The 17,046-nt window shown below is 44.6% G+C and overlaps 1 protein-coding gene across 2 annotated transcripts in view; it reads left to right on the forward strand.

Moving 5' to 3' along the window:
- Nucleotides 1–17,046, forward strand: part of LOC142759970 (interferon-induced, double-stranded RNA-activated protein kinase-like) — a 171,330-nt gene that overhangs the window by 117,988 nt on the left and 36,296 nt on the right. For both annotated transcript variants that reach the window (XM_075862807.1, XM_075862808.1), the window contains exon 15: nt 3,523–3,709. In XM_075862807.1, the coding sequence (XP_075718922.1) occupies nt 3,523–3,709 (187 nt within the window). The remainder of the gene's footprint in view (nt 1–3,522; nt 3,710–17,046) is intronic.

Raw genomic sequence — 17,046 nt, forward strand, 5'->3', positions numbered from 1 at the left:
TTTATTTCTCTTAACCACTTATTGATTGTAGGGGGATCAACCTCTTTCCAGTGTCTAGCTATTAAGGTCTTTGCTGCACTTATAAGATGTGGTAAAGCAGAGTTACGATTTATATACTGATACGACATGTCTAGGTTAAGTAGTGTTAGTTCTGGAGTAAGGGTAATGTCTTTGGCTAGAAATTTTCTTAAGATGCCTTGGACCATTTGCCAAAATGGGAGTATTAAGGGACATTCATACCATATATGCAAAAGCGTACCCTTTGCTGTTCCACATCTCCAACAAGTGGGAGAGTAAGACAGATCAATCTTATTGAGAACCTCCGGAGTTTTATACCACCTCGCTATGATCTTATAGTTAAGTTCCTGGATTCTTGTTGAGATTGAGAGAGTGAGAGTGGTTGAAACAAACCATTTCTGATAACCCAACATTAGCTACCTTAGTGGTAAAACATTTAATTAAAAACAACAAAATTCTACACCAACTAACGGATCTGCCCGAGTTTAAGGATTCAAACTTAAGTGAACAAGACGTCAAAACGATCCTGGAAGCAGTCAGACTGTTTTCACCAGAGATTACGGACTCAACATCATATAATTTATTATCAAAATTTGGTCCCCAACCAAAACCGGTCAAGAGTATGTTTTAGAAATTATTCAAGTCATTATTATTAACCTCAGATCCACCTTCCTATATCTCAAGATGGGAGAAAGACCTAGATACTAAATTCTCAGCAGAACAAACCAAAGTAATCTTAAACCACTCTCACTCTTTCTCAATATCCGATATATTCTAAGAGGGCTGGAAAAGAATGAAACCCTTAATAAATACTAAGGTTATTAACCCTTAATAATCCATTTTGTTGTGATACATAGAAAAAAATACAGGACAGCTGTAGTGTAAGGAAATGGAAGAAAATCAGTCACCTAGTGCAGAATAGATTTACCATATGATTCCATAATGATTGCTCCAAAGACATAGACAAACAACATTTTGGTGACAGGCGCTCTTAAAATACTATAATCTCTTTTTTTTTTTAACTACATATGTTGCGTGACTATACAACTGCAGAAATGCATTGAGTTGCACAATTTGTTCAGCACGATTTTACTGCAACTCGCAGTCAACCAGTGGTCTCCATGGAGCTCTAGCCTTAGGTCCTGTTCACATCTGCATTGGAGGCTCAGTTAGGGGCCTCCGTCGCAGATGCTGTAATTTTTGCTGGACAAAAGAGAGCAGCTCTTTTTTTTTGTCCGCCAAAAAATTACACAAACCATGATGGAAACCCGACGAAACCCATTAAAGTGAATAGGTTCCGTCAGGCGACATTGGTTTCCGTTGTATAGGTTTTTCTCATTGTTCTGCTCCTATGACGAAACAGAACAACATAGAAGTGTGCACAGATGTGAACTGATCAATTCATTTCAATGGGAGATTTGTGACTTTTATCACTTCTTGCATATAACTAAATTTTGACACTTGAATGAGAAAGAAAAAGTAACTTGATTATACAGTAAGTGCACATACAAGACGCCCACACTCTTAAGGGATGGCCACAACTCCATTACAGAGGGCCACAACTCCAGTACACCTTTAAAATAATTATATGGTTTGGAATTTTATAGTTGACTGAGAGCTGTTTATCAGGTCATTTGTGTATATATATATATATATATATATATATATATATATATATATATATATATATATATATATACACATTATTCTACTGCTCTGAGTCATCAGCTATATATATTTGCTTTATTAACTGGTTTTCCGACCGCTGGCTGTGAATTTACGGCTGGCGGTCGGGGTTCTTAAAACCCACGCCATAGACTATTTACGGGTTTTAACTTGCTGCCCGCGCAATCGGACATCTGAATGTCGGATCTCCAGCTGTCAGTGACTTCTGGGGACCCTGGGGAGAAGATAGAAGCAGCTTCCACTGCTTCTGTCTTCTCTGATCTCTTCTTCAATGAGCGCTGTGTATATGAGTAGAGGCACCGGCAGCGGCACTGCCTCTATTGGTCCCGGTGTATCATGTGACTGGTCACATGATCGCCGGGATGCCATTAGTGGCAGACTGCTGCTGGGTCTTACTAGACCCAGCACAGCCATATTAGTGACAATAGTTACTATTAGGGTATGTTCACACTCTGAGCCAAAAACGTCTGAAAATACGGAGCTGTTTTCAAGGGAAAACAGCACCTGATTTTCAGAAGTTTTTTGAGCAACTCGTGTTTTTCGCTGCGTTTTCGCAGCATTTTTTCGGCCGTTTTTGGAGCTGTTTTCAATAGAGTCTATGAGAAAACGGCTCCAAAAACGTACCAAGAAGTGTCCTGCACTTGTTTTGACGAGGCTGTAATTTTACGCGTCGTCTTTTGACAGCGACGCGTAAAATGACAGGTCATCGGCACGGTACATCGGCAAACCCATTGAAATCAATGGGCAGATGTTTGCCAACGTTTTTGAGTCGACTTTTCAGGCGTAATTCGAGGCGTAAAACGCCTCCATTACGCCTGAAAATAGGTCATGTGAACCCAGCCTAAGAGAGCTGATTTCCCCTGTAACTGAATCTGCTGTGCAGCCCCAGTTAGGCTGAATTTACACGAGCATGTTCGGTCCGCAAAGGACGGAACGTATTTCGGCCGCAAGTCCCGGACCGAACACACTGCAGGGAGCCGGGCTCCTAGAATCATGGTTATGTACGATGCTAGGAGTCCCTGCCTCGCTGCGGGACAACTGTCCCGTACTGTAATCATGTTTTCAGTATGGGACAGTAGTTCAACGGAGAGGCAGGGACTCCTAGCATCGTACATAACTATGATGCTAGGAGCCCGGCTCCCTGCAGTGTGTTCGGTCTGGGACTTGCGGCCGAAATACGGTCCGTCCTTTACGGACCGAACATGCTCGTGTGAATCCAGCCTTACAGTGGAAAAACAAGGTGTAAAAGAAGTAAAAAACAAATAAAGTCCTCCGAAGGTCTTTTCTGACCTTGGAGAGACAAACCATAATAATAAAAAAATAAAAGTAAAATAACCTGCAAAAAAAAAAAAATAATAAGTACAAATAAAATATCCACCCTAAAAAAAAATGTTCCCCCCACCAATCATTGTCATAACGCTAGCCCTGACCCAATTACCCTAATATAGAAATGCAATATATTAAAATTTACGGTAGATAAGGACAATCACAAATAAAACGTCTACTTTAGGCTAAAACTATGTTATTACCTGAAAAAATATAGCTAAAAAGTAAAAAAGCTTTTTTTTTTACTATTATTTTCAAACTTTAAGCCTAAAGATTCTAAAATAGCAAAAAGGGTGTGTATAAAAATGATAAAGAAAGAAACCTACATTGTCTACGGAAAAAAACATCGCAAAAATCTCTGCTAACCAGAGTGGCTAGAGCAAAGTATGGCTTTGTTTTTAACAAGACGAGCACACCATTAAAACACATTTATAAAATGTTCCGTCACACTGAAAATGATATTACCAAGCTCTTGTTTTTGGTGTGTTGCAGTGACCTCAGTAGAAAATCCTACGATTGCCTTTATATTCAAATGGAATTGTGTGAAAATGGGAGCTTGAAAAGGTGGATCAAGAAGATGAATAAAGTTAACAAGTCAGAGAGTTTTAATATCTTTCGTCAGATTATCGAAGGAGTAAAATACATTCATTCCCAAAAACTTATCCACAGAGACTTGAAGGTTAGTATTATCTACAAAAAATGCCATTGGATGAGTCGTAATCAGATAGATGTTTTGAAAAGTAAAAAAATGTGTTGTTTTTTTTTTTTAATACCCATTTTTGTTACATAGGTTGAAAAAAAGACACAGGTCCATCAAGGTTAACCTTTGTAGACCTTTATAGATCATTCATTTTCTAGATCAATTTTAAGGGCATGTTCACACAGCTTATTTTCAGTATTTTGGCGTATTTTCTGACGTGGACACCGCATCGAAAACCATGCCAAAAAACGTTTGAAAACGCCTCCTATTGATTTCAATGGGAGGCGGAGGCATTTTTGCCCCACGAGCGGTAAAAACGCTCACAGGAAAAAAAAAGCGACAAGGCCTATCTTAGGGCGTTTTCTGCCTCAAAAACCCTATTGAAATCAATGGGAGACAAAAAAACCTGCCGCAAAGTTTTGATGCGTTTTTTTAGGAAAATAACGCTTGTGTTTTTTCCCTTTGCCTGTTGAAGAAAGCGGTAAAAAACGCGGCAAAAAACACGTGTAGTGAAAAAAAAACGGAGCTGAATTTTCCGGGAAGAATTTTCTGCCTACAAAATACTCAGTGTGAACTAGGCCTTACGCTCCAAAAAACACTTGAAATAAGCCTGCAAACCGTTTTCCATTTATTTCAATGGGAAATACAGTGCTGTTCACATAAGGGTATGTTCACACGGCCAAATTTCAGACGTATACGAGGCGTATTATGCCTCGTTTTACGTCTGAAAATACGGCTCCAATACGTCGGCAAACATCTGCCCATTCATTTGAATGGGTTTGCCGACGTACTGTGCAGACGACCTGTTATTTACGCGTCGTCGTTTGACAGCTGTCAAACGACGACGCGTAAAAATACAGCCTCGTCAAAAGAAGTGCAGGACACTTCTTTGGACGTTTTTGGAGCTGTTTTCTCATAGACTCCAATGAAAACAGCTCCAAAAACGAACGTAAAAAACGCCGCGAAAACGGCGCGAAAAACGCCGCGAAAAATGCGAGTTGGTAAAAAAACGTCTGAAAAGCAGGGTCTGTTTTCCCTTGAAAACAGCTCTGGATTTTCAGACGTTTTTGCTGACTACGTGTGAACATACCCTAAGGCTTATTTTTACGCTGCTGAATTAAAAAAACGTGCGTGCGCGTGCTATTATTATCAGGGACACAGTGTATGGCGCTATTATATTTCGTGGCTTAGTGTGTGGCACCATTTATCTTCGTTTATAGGTGAAGAAATGTTTGAAAAGTGAGAAGCTAACTGTCACGAAGGGTCTGTGGACCCACTGGGCCGTACCGCCTTGGTGGTATGGCAGCTGGCCAACAGGGCACAGATCAATGTCTATAGTTCGTATAGGTACCTGTGGCAGCTCGGACAGTAGCAAGGCAGGCTCGGCTGGGAATAGGCCGCAGGTAGATGTCAGGTGAGGTGAAGCAGGTCAGGCGTGGTATACAGCACGGCACGACTTTGGCTCAGCAGAGTACTCAACCAGGATAGTATGGAATGCAGGGAACAGGAACACACTAGGAGACCATTGCATAGACAAACTAGGGAAACAACAACAACGCTCAGGCATCAAAGCAGGGGGCTGGACCCTGCTTATAGTCCAGGGTACTCACGGCCTGATGTTCAACAAAGTCCGGTGTGTGCGCTGCCCTTTTAAGAGCGGGCACGAGCGTGCGCCCGCACCCTACGGGATCCGGCTGAGGTGAGTGGAAGCGAGCGCTGGCGTCTCCTGAGGAAGAAGCTAGGGCCAGCGCTTGCCGACTCATGGCTTCGGCTGTCAGGGGGAGATTGGAGCTGACGGCCCGCAGCCACGGACATGACAATGACGACATCTGAGCGGCAAACTGCCGAAATGGGCTGTGGCCAGGTAAAGTCATCATAGAGGTCTGGACTGGATGGAGAAGAAAAGAGAAAAATAACTAGAATCTGAGACGTCACCAGTGAGTCACTGAATGTAAATGTTTATTCTGTCTCTAATCAGCACTGTAGTCGCTGTATGATCTGCAGCGAGATGATGGGTGGTATGATTTTTTTTTTGTGAAACAGCAACTCCTTACCATTGTTCGGGCCATGCTGGGAGCTGTCGTTTTACGCCGTACAAACCTATACAGCAGGGGTTGCACTAAATTGAGCTATATTTGTGCTGGTGCTTTATATATGTTATGATCTTGATTCTGGAGCTGTATATATGTTATGATCTTTGTTCTGGTGCTGTATTTATGTACTGAGCCTTGTTCTGGTGCTGTGTATATGTACTGAGCTTGGTTCTGGTGTTGTACAGATAGGTCCAGAATTATTAGGACAGTGACACAATCTCTGCATGCCATCACATTGGATTTGAAATGAAGCAACTGAGATGCAATTGAAGTGTAGACTTTCAGCTTTAATTCAAGGGGTTGAACAAGAATATCCTGTGAAATGTTTAGGAATTGCAACCATTTTTCTACACAGCCTCCTCATTTCAGGGGCTCAAAAGTAATTGGACAAATTAACATTACTATAAATAAAATGTTTTTTTTTAATGCTTTGTAGACAATCCTTTGCAGGCAATGACTGCCTGAAGTCTGGAACCCATGGACATCACCAATCGCTAGGTTTTCTCCTTTGCGATGCTTTGCCAGGTCTTTACTGCAGCTGTCTTCAGTTGTTGCTTGTTTGTAGGTCTTTCTGCCTTAAAGAGACTCTGTCACCACATTATAAGTGCCCTATCTCCTACATAAGGAGATGGGCGCTGTAATGTAGATGACAGCAGTGCTTTTTATTTAGAAAAACAATCTATTTTTACCACTTTATGAGCGATTTTTAGCTTTATGCTAATTAGTTTCTTAATGATCAAGTGGGCGTGTTTTTACTTTAGACCAAGTGGTCGTTGTACAGAGGAGTGTGTGACGCTGACCAATCAGTGACCAATCAGCGTCATACACTTCTCTCCATTCATTTACACTGCACTAGCGATATAGCTATATCGCTATGTGCAGCTTCATACACACACTATAACATTACTGCAGTGTCCTGACAATGAATATACATTACCTCCAGCCAGGACGTGATGTGTATTCAGAATCCTGACACTTCTGAATCTTTTCTGTGAGATTTCCAGCAAGGCAAACGTAATCTCGTTTTAAATGACAGTTTACATCATAATCTCGCGAGATTACGTTTGCCTTGCTGGAAAGCTCACAGAAAAGATTCAGACGTGTCAGGATTCTGAATACACATCACGTCCCGGCTGGAGGTAATGTATATTCATTGTCAGGACACTGCAGTAATAGGGCACTTATAATGTGGTGACAGAGCCTCTTTAAATTTTGTCTTAAGCAAGTAAAATGCATGCTCGATCGGGTTCAGATCCGGTGATTGACTTGGCCATTGCAGAATATTCCACCTCTTTGCCTTAAAAAAACTCCTGGGTTGGTTTCGCAGTATATTTTGGGTCATTGTCCATCTGTACTGTGAAGTGACGTCCAATCAACCTTGCTGCATTTGGTTGAATCTGAGCTGAAAGTATATCCCTGAACAATTCAGAATACATCCAGCTGCTTCTGTCTTCAGTCACATTATCCATAAACACTAGTGACCCGGTGCCTTTGGCAGCCATGCATGCCCATGCCATCACACTGCCTCCACCATTTTTTACAGAGGATGTGGTGCGCTTTGGATCATGAGCCGTTCCAAGCCTTCTCCATACTTTCTTCCTCCCATCATTCTGGTACACGTTGATCTTAGTTTCATGCTGTTCCAGAACTGGGCTGGCTTCTTTACATGTTGTTTGGCAAAGTCTAATCTGACCTTTCTATTTTTGAGGCTGAATAATGGTTTGCACCTTGTGGTGAACCCTCTGAATTTGCTCTCATGAAGTCTTCTCTTTATGGTAGATTTAGATGCTGATACACCTACTTCCAGGAGAGTGTTGTTCACTTGGGTAGAAGTTGTCAAGGGTTTTTTTTTCACCATGGAAAGGATGCTGCGATCATCCACCACTGTTGTCTTCCGTGGACGTCCAGGCCTTTTGGAGTCCACGAGATCACTAGTCTGCTCTCTTTTTTCAAGACTGTACCAAACTGTTGATTTGGCGACTCCTAAGGCTGGATTCACACGAGCACATTACGTCCGCAGTGGACGGAACGTATTTCGGCAGCAAGTCCCGGACCGAACACAGTGCAGGGAGCCGGGCTCCTAGCATCATAGTTATGTACGATGCTAGGAGTCCCTGCCTCGCTAGCGGACAACTGTCCCGTACTGTAATCATGTTTTCTGTGCGGGAAATTTCTCCGGCAGCGAGGCAGGGACTCCTAGCATCGTCCATAACTATGATGCTAGGAGCCTAGCTCCCTGCAGTGTGTTCGGTCCGGTACTTGCGGCCGAAATACGTTCCGTCCATTACGGACGTAATGTGCTCGTGTGAATCAAGCCTAACATTTGTGCTATCTCTCTGATGGATTTCTTCATTTTATTCAGCCTAACGATGGTCTGTTTCACTTGCATTGAGAGCTCCTTTGACTTAATGTTGTGGGTTTACAGCACCAGCTTCCAAATGCAAATGCAACACACCTGAAATCAACTCCATGCCTTTTACCTGCTTAATTGATGATGGATTAACGTGGGAATAGCCCTCATGCAGCCCATTAAATAGCTTTTGTGATAATTGTCATATTTCCTTTGGTCCCTCGAAAAAGGGGCAGCTACATATAAAAGAGCTGTAATTCCTAAACCCTTTCTCAAATTAGGATGTGAATACCCTCAAATTAAAGCTGAGAGTCTGCACTTTAAGTCTATATTGATTATACAGTGCCTACCAAAAGTTACGGAACACCCTCAACTTTTGAACGGCTCAAGGTAGAGGGTTGAAATTTGGTGGGATTCAATTGGGTCATAAAATCTACCAGTTAATGCCAAAAAAAATTCCACGCCCACCCCCATGGGGCGGTAGGGTTGGCGCGGGCAAATCTTAAATGGCATGGGGGGGGGGTCGAGTGGGGGCTCATTTGAAAGCTCTTTTCAATCCGAAAACAATGCCGCAATTTTGAGATAGGATTTTTTTTCGCTGAGATATTTAACTTTAAAGTTATCATCTTAATTATCGGCTACCGCTAGTGTTAACATTACCCAAAATGTACCGTGCGGGTAAAATACTAAATGTGTGTGGGCACGTGTGCGTGTGTGTGTGAGCTTGGGAATGTCACATCAAGGTGACTTTAACCAGTTCAGAACCGGGCTATTTTGAGCCTTCAGGACCAGACAACGTTTAGCCCTTTTTTTTTTTTTTAAATATCCTTTTTATTGTCAGTTTTCACATTTTCTTACAAACATTTCACGTAACAGTTACATCATGAGTGCGCAGCACTCAACTGTCATGGGATTAACTTTTAAATTAAATTCAACATAACATATAAACACACCAACATAGAAACATGGCATAATTGTCGATCTTCAGATGGACCAAACAAACATGACTCCCCCAACTCCAACACCACCTAGATCATCAATGAGTTTCCACTCATCCTTTCTCCCCCAGCTGGTTCACAGTTGCATCCTCCCTAAAACGCCTGCCAAGAGCTGCGTGCAGTACCACTTTGTGTACTGGAAAGGCCTAACAATTTCCGCTATTTCGGCTGCTGTACATTGCGATTCTATGAATATTTGCCACTTATCAAATAGCTTCTTGGTTCCCGTTTCCTTCCGCCTTTCCACCTCCACCCTCTCAAGAACCAATAGCTGTTTCAGCCGTGACACAATCAATTCTAACCCCGGCGTGTCTGCCTCTAACCAGTGACTCAGGAGGCATCTCAAAGCTACCAGTAAAATCGTGTGCACCAACACGGGAGGTGATCTTACTCCTCGAGCACCCTCTTCCTCTGGCGGCCGCGCCTGATGGAATAGTAGCGCTTGAGGCGTCATTGGGAGATTCGTTTTCCAATGGTCCTTAATATATTTCTGTACCATCCCCCAAAATCGTTTCGTATGTACACACCCCCACACTCCATGCCACAAATTCGTCATTGGTGTATTGCACTTGGGACAACTTGTAATGCGATCAGGGAAAGATTGTGAGGGCAAGATATTAAAGCCATATATAGCTGTATTCATCAACTTGAAATAGGTTTCCCTCCAGCTCTCATTTATCACACTCTTCCGTACCGTCTCCCAACCCCCCAGTATGGTCTCTCCTATATCTGGATCCTGAGTCCACCGTTCCCAGCTTTTTAAACTAATCCTTAATTGCGGACGAACAAAACCCTCTCTCAATGCTCTATACATTCCTGAAATGGTCGCCCGCCCAGTTGTTGGACCTATGACCTCATCCAGAGTGTGCGTAGTAGCTTCCTTACTCAAATCCCTGAGCCTGGAGGTACAAAATGTTCGTACCTGAAGTACTTGCAAAAAATTGACTCTATCTACTATGGGTCTGAGTTTAGCGGTGATTTCCTCCCCAGTTAACCACCTCTTTTCCTCTGTATGCATAAGATCCCCTGCGCTACCAATGCCTACCCTCCCCCATGAGGCAATTCCGTCCCCCTTGTCCATTCCCGGTAAAAACTCCGGATGACCGCTCAACGGCATATACTTCGATACCAGGTGAGGTAACCCAAACTGCTTACGTACCACTTTCCAAGCTAGAACTGTATCTCTCAATACAATGGAGGTTTTGAGACGGCACGGAAGAGAAGCGATTCTACAATGTAACAAAGCTTTCAGGTTCCAAGGTGAAGCATACTCCCCTTCCAGATCTAAATTGGAATAATTGCTTGTTTCATGAAGCCAATCTACTACATGACGCATAAGACAGACCACGTTATAACCCCTGACATTCGGAAAGTTCACACCCCCTTCTTGTTTACCCATCATGAACTTGGTGAGTGCTATGCGCGGCCTTTTTCCTGCCCATACAAATTTAGTGAATGAAGCCGTCAATTTCGAGACATCCACATGCTTCAATAAGAGAGGTAGCGTTTGAAAGGGGTATAGCAATCTAGGAAAACTAACCATCTTGATCAGATGACATCTTCCCAAGAGGGACAACGGCAATTGGCCCCATCTAGTGAGTTCCGCTTGTATTTTTTTAATTAACGGGGGATAATTTAAGCCATACAGAGTGTCTGGTACCCTCCCTATTTTGATACCCAGATAGGTAATGCAGTGTTCCACCGGTGATATCCCGCAACCCAAGGATTGCCAAAAGGTCTTTGGCAATGGCCTGCCCAACTCCAGCAGTTCGCTCTTAGCTATATTGACTTTGTATCCCGAGCATTGCCCAAATTCCTGCAAAAATTGAAAAACCTTCCCTAAATGCTCCTGAGGGTTTGACATAAAAAGTATGACATCATCAGCGAACAGGGCTAATTTCACTGCACAAGATCCCACTTGAATGCCTCTGAACATATCCGATTCCTCCAAGAATCTGGCCATAGGTTCCAGTGCTAGATTGAATAGCAGGGGCGACAAGGGGCAACCCTGTCGTGTTCCTTTATGTAATTGGAAGGGATCTTATAGGAACCCCGAGGAGTGAACGCGTGCTTGCGGGCTAGTGTAGACTCCCTTCAGGAAGACCCGGAAATCTCCCTGAATGTTCATTTTGTCTAGCACCATCCCCAGCCATTCCCATTGTATGTTATCAAAGGCTTTCTCTGCGTCTAGCGCTAAAAGTGCCGGCCTGGTACCCGGCTGGGGATCGTGCCTGACTGTTTCTAGCACCGTCAATACCTTGCGTAAATTTGTCACTGCAGCCCTGCCCTTTACAAAGCCTACCTGAGATTTTCCCACCAGTATGGGTAGATACATAGCCAGTCGATTGGCCAAAATTTTTGTGAGCAATTTCTGATCTTGATCTATCAGCGAGATGGGGCGGTACGACCCCGGGTCAAGAGGATTCTTCCCCTTCTTGGGTAACACCTTTATATGCGCTACCTTGGCCTCTGCTGGTAAAGCTCCCGTTCCTAGTAAAGTATTATAATATGCCACCAAGGTAGGGCTGATTTCTTCTCTCAGAGATTTGAAAAACTCCCCTGTGAATCCATCCGGATGTTTTAATGGCGCTCCAAACTTCCTCTAGTGTAATCTCCGCGCTCAAATGACCATTCTGCTCCTGGGTGAGCCCTGGCAACTTCACCTTCTCCAAAAATTCCCTCCCTTTTTGGAGATCTATGGGTGTTTCTGAGTAAAGGGCTTGGTAATATTTACTTAATATGGTATTGATTTTTTTTGGGTCCGAGGTAGGAGTTCCGTTTGATTCTTAAGTGTTGAAATATGTGCCGGTGCATATCTCCCCTTTGCTAACCGCGCTAATAATTTGCCCGCCTTATTGCCGAAACGCATTAAATCAGCATCAAATTGGGACCGGTAAATACTCTCTCTTTTGTCTAACCATTGATCAAACTGTCGCTTGGCTTCCTTCCATTCCTCCCCCAATAGCATTGATGGCGAATGTAGGAATGCTGTGTACGCACGCCGTAATCTGTCGCTCGCTGCCTTGTATCCTTCGGTCGTCTTACGTTTAAGATTAGACATATACTGCATGATTTTCCCTCTTATTACCGCCTTGGCTGTACGCCAATACAATGACGGTTCCGAGCGATGCGCTACATTATCCCCATCGAATTCCATCCACCACCCCTTAAGCTTCTGTGTAAAGCCCTCATCCTTTGCCAGAAAAGCGGGAAACTTCCAGATAAAATCCGTTCCTCTAGCTACTGTGTCAGCCAATGTAATGGTAACCGGAGCATGGTCCGAAATAACTAAATCTTCAATTGCCGCTTCACGTAAACGTCGCGCCATTGCGTCACTAACTAACAAATAATCAATACGCGACCATGACTGATGAACATGAGAGAAATGTGTATATTCCCACGCATCTGGGTGTAAACTCCTCCACGCATCTATTAGGGCCGTGTGTCTTAAAAAGTCGGGCAAGATCTTATCTCTATTTCTCTGCGAACTAGTCCCTGCGCTCCTATCCTCCTTTGAAGACCTTACAGTGTTAAGGTCTCCCCCTAAAATCAAAAACCTAGTGCGATCCTGCTGGAGTTGGGTTTCCAAGTGACCAAAAAAACCAGTGTTAACCGTATTTGGGCCATACACATTATGAATACTGATGGTTTCCCCTGCATGCTCCATCACTAGATGGATCCAACGGCCCTCGTCATCCCGCTCCTGGGACACCAGCGTAAATGCAAAGTTTTTATGTACCAGAATTATAACTCCCGCCTTACCCTCCCTTGCCGACGAGCCAAAAACCTGACCCACCCAGAACTTTTGCAAATACTTAAACTCCGGCTCGGTTAGGTGAGTTTCCTGCAATAGGGCCACATCAGGATGCAATCGTTTCATGTGCCTTAAAAGTTTGGTCCGTTTCTGTGGGGATTTCAGCCCTTTAACGTTCCAAGAAACTATTTTCATGTTATTGGACCGTGCTTAAGATGAGCTAAAGTGCCTAAAAGTCGTGTGGAATCCAGGGAGTCAGATCCGTCTTTTCCCAAGAGCCATGTACAAACATTAACATTAACATCATAACCAAACCCTGGCTTGTAAACCAGAACCAACAAGGCCAACCATCCCTTACCTAACAAAATCATAAAATCACCTGCGGCAAGGGTTAGCAGTCCCTTAATACCCACTGGTGTATGTGACTTCACTTTTTTCTGTTATGCCAGAACGCGCCCCTCCCTCCCCCTCCCTCCCCCAGCCTGCCTATATGGCTCCTTCCATGAGGAAGTAACACCTGCCTTTGCCCCCTCAGTACCTCTTTGTCACCTGCGCACCCTTATGTACATTCCCTTATCATTACTTTAACAGCCTAGAGTCCGTTAGGATTGCATCCTCACATTTCCCTATGAACCTTGCTTCGCTTCAAGGTTTCCCTACCTCCGTGCCCCCTATCTCCTACCACAATTTCCCTCAGTCTGCCATTGTAACAGATAACACTAATCCCTTGCGTGGGGGAGGCATTGTATAACTCCCTTTCAATCCCGCCCACCAGGGACAATCTCAGATCTTGATCTAACTCCCTCACAAATATCTTGCAGTGAAAAAGCAGGGAAATATCAGAATGCATATACTTCAACCTTGATAACATTGTAGCATTGTAACAATAGGTCAACTATTGACCGATACATAGTGCTGTATAAGACTGCAAAATATCCCCCTCAATAACTTTCAGATTATCTGTAAACTTATCTGTATCTGGTCGGAATCTGCAATTGGTCTACAGCGTCCACAAAATCATCATCACAACAGCTTAAATAAAATGCGCCAAAAAGGACTTCGTCCGTCAATCAGGAGACGTGGATCGGGTGCGGTCCCGTGTTCGCCTCTGCGGCTTCGGAGAGTCCCCTCTATTTCCGGCTCGACCCCCCCCGGGATCTTCCAGGTGTGGGCATTAAGGCTTCTGCCCAGGTAGGCTCCATATTTAGCCGGTTCCTTTTGTCTTCTCTTGACTTGCGCTGCGGACTATGTACTGGACTGTGACGCTCCTCTTGCTGTAATCTGTTCCCACAAAGCTCCGCAAGTGCGTCCTCCGCTTCCTGTGGAGTGGTGAAAACCTTGTTCCGCCAGTTCTCTTGAAACACCCGCAGGATGGCTGGGTACTGCAGGCTAAAGCGTATTCTCGCTTGGAACAGCGCGGTGCAGATCTTGCTGAAAGCCCGCCTTCGTTTTGCAACCTCCGCCGAGAAATCCTCAAATAGTAGCACTTTCATGCCCATTATTTCCAAAGGACGCGATCTGCTGCGGAAAGCTTTCATGAGTGCCACCTTGTCATTGTAATCCAACAGTTTGAAGATCACTTGTCTGGGACGATGTGAATTGTGGTCAGCTGTTGCTGGGAGGTTTCTGGGGTCCGGCCCCACTCTATGCGCCCTCTCCACCCGGCATGGACGGGGGAGACCTAAGGCTTCCGGCAATGTCCTCTCACACACTCGTTGCAAATCAGCAGATATCACCGCTTCTTTCAGCCCCACCAGTCGCAGGTTGCTCCTCCTGGAGCGGTTTTCCAGATCCTCCACCTTGTCCCCCAACTGCGCAGTAACAGACAGCACCCCTTTGAGTTTGGATTGCAGGCGTTCATTTTCATCCTCCAGCAGCGTCATACGCTGTTCTAACTCATCAGCTCTGATAGTGACTTGTGCCAGCTCCGCATGCACGCGGTTTAGAGAATCTTGCACCGTTTTTTCCAGCGCCTTTTGCAGGTCTGGCGCTATCTGTTTGGCTACTTCACGGGCCAGGGTTACATAGTCAATGGCTACTGGAAGAGCGGACAGTACATGCTCTGCCGGGCTTGAAAGCTGGGACTGATGGTGCTGCAGCTCATCTTCCTGTGTGTATAGCAGGGTCGCAGTGGCGGGAAGTGCCGCCATCTTACCTCCCTTTACCACGGCCGCGGCTGATTCCTCCATGGCTGGCTTCTGCGCGCTTCTGAGGAGGTACCTGTCCATACAGGCACCACCGATGATGTTGCCGTGTGCAAGGCTGGTGACTTCCCCGCTGATTATCGTCGCCGTAGCGACTATTGCGAGCTTACAGGCTGGACGGGAGCGGGAGCTCAGTCACTCGCGTCCTGCATCCCCAGCGCCGGAACCGGAAGTCTTAGCCCTTTTTAACACGTGTTAGTTAAATGGCTATAACTTTTTTATTTGTTGGGCTAACTACATGATTTTTGCGATGTTTTTTCCGTAGGCAATGCAGGTTTCTTTTTTTATCATTTTTATACACATACTCTTTGCTATTTTAGAATTTTTATTAATAAAGTTTGAAAATAATAGTAAAAAAAGAATCTTTTTTACGTTTCAGCTATTTTTTTTTTTTTTTGGTAATAACATACATTCTATTTTACCCTAAAATAGACCTTTTATTTGTGATCGTCATTGTCTACCATAATTTTAATATAATAGCGTTACAACAATGATTGGCGGGGGGAACGTTTTTTATTGGCGTGGGTATTTTATGTGTATTTATTATAAAAAAAAATTTTGCACTTTACTTTACTATTTTTTTTATTACTATGGTCTGTTACACGAGCGTAATATACGCGCGTGCGACGCGCGTGCTTTTCACGCGTGTCGTACGCACCTATATTACTCTATGGGGCAGTTTAGACGATGCGTGAATTTTGCGCAGCGTGAGTGCGTTGCGTAAAACTCACGACATGTTCTATAATCGTGCGTTTTTCACGCAACACGCACCCATTGAAGTCAATGGGTGCGTGAAAGCAACGCATGGCACACGGACGCTACTGCGTTGCATGCGCGAAAATCACGCAAGAGCTGTCAAAAGGATGAATGTAAACAGAAAAGCACCACGTGCTTTTCTGTTTCCAAACATCCAAACGGAGTGTCAAATTAGAGATGAGCGCACCGAACTTAACCGGGTTCGGCCGAACTCGTTTTGACCGAACCCGGCAAAAAATGTTCGGGTACGCGACGTCAGGAGACAGTCACTGCCCACGGTGCTGAAAGACTTAAACTGTTTCAGCACCATGGACAGTGACTTTCGATCACAATATACATATACGTGTAAAAAAAAAACAGAAGTTCGGACTTACCGATAAGTCCCGGCTCCTTCCTCCAGTCCGACCTCCCGGGATGACAATTCAGGCCAAGTGACAGCTGCAGCCAATCACAGGCCAAGCACAGCCTGTAGCCAATCACAGGCTGCAGCGGTCTCATGGACTGCCGTGTCATCCTGGGAGGTGGGGCCGGATGACAAGAGAGCGATGCGTCACCAAGGCAACGGCCGGGAGACCGGACTGGAGGAAGCAGGCAGTTCATGGTAAGTTTGAACGTCTTTTTTTATTCACAGGTTGGTGTATATTGTGATCGGAACTCACTGTCGAGGGTGCTGAAAGAGTTACTGCCGATCAGTTAGCTCTTTCAGCACCTTGGACAGTGACGGGCGTCGACTAGCCTCATCTCTATGATGGCGACTGCGCGAAAATCACGCAGCCGCGCATCATACACGGATGACACACGGAGCTGTCAAATGCCTTTGGCGCGCGCAAAACGCAGCGTTTTTTGCGCGCGCAAAACGCACACGCTCGTGTAAATCAGGCCTTACACCATGTTTTTCCACTGTAAATGGGGCTGCACTGCAGCCCCAGTTACAGGGGAAATCAGCCGTCTTATAGTGACGATTGTCACTAATAGGGCTGTGCTGGGTCTAGTAAGACCCAGCAGCAGTCTGTCAGTAACGGCAACCGGCGATCATGTGACCAGTCACATGAACACCGGGAGGAATAGAGACAGCGGCGCGGCCGCTGCCTCTATTCCTATACACAGCATTCATTGAGCGCTGTGTACAAGTCATCAAAGAAGACAGAAGCAGCGAAAGCT

Source organism: Rhinoderma darwinii, chromosome 4 (genome assembly GCF_050947455.1).
Source record: "Rhinoderma darwinii isolate aRhiDar2 chromosome 4, aRhiDar2.hap1, whole genome shotgun sequence".
In the NCBI taxonomy this organism is placed as follows: Eukaryota; Metazoa; Chordata; class Amphibia; order Anura; family Rhinodermatidae; genus Rhinoderma; species Rhinoderma darwinii.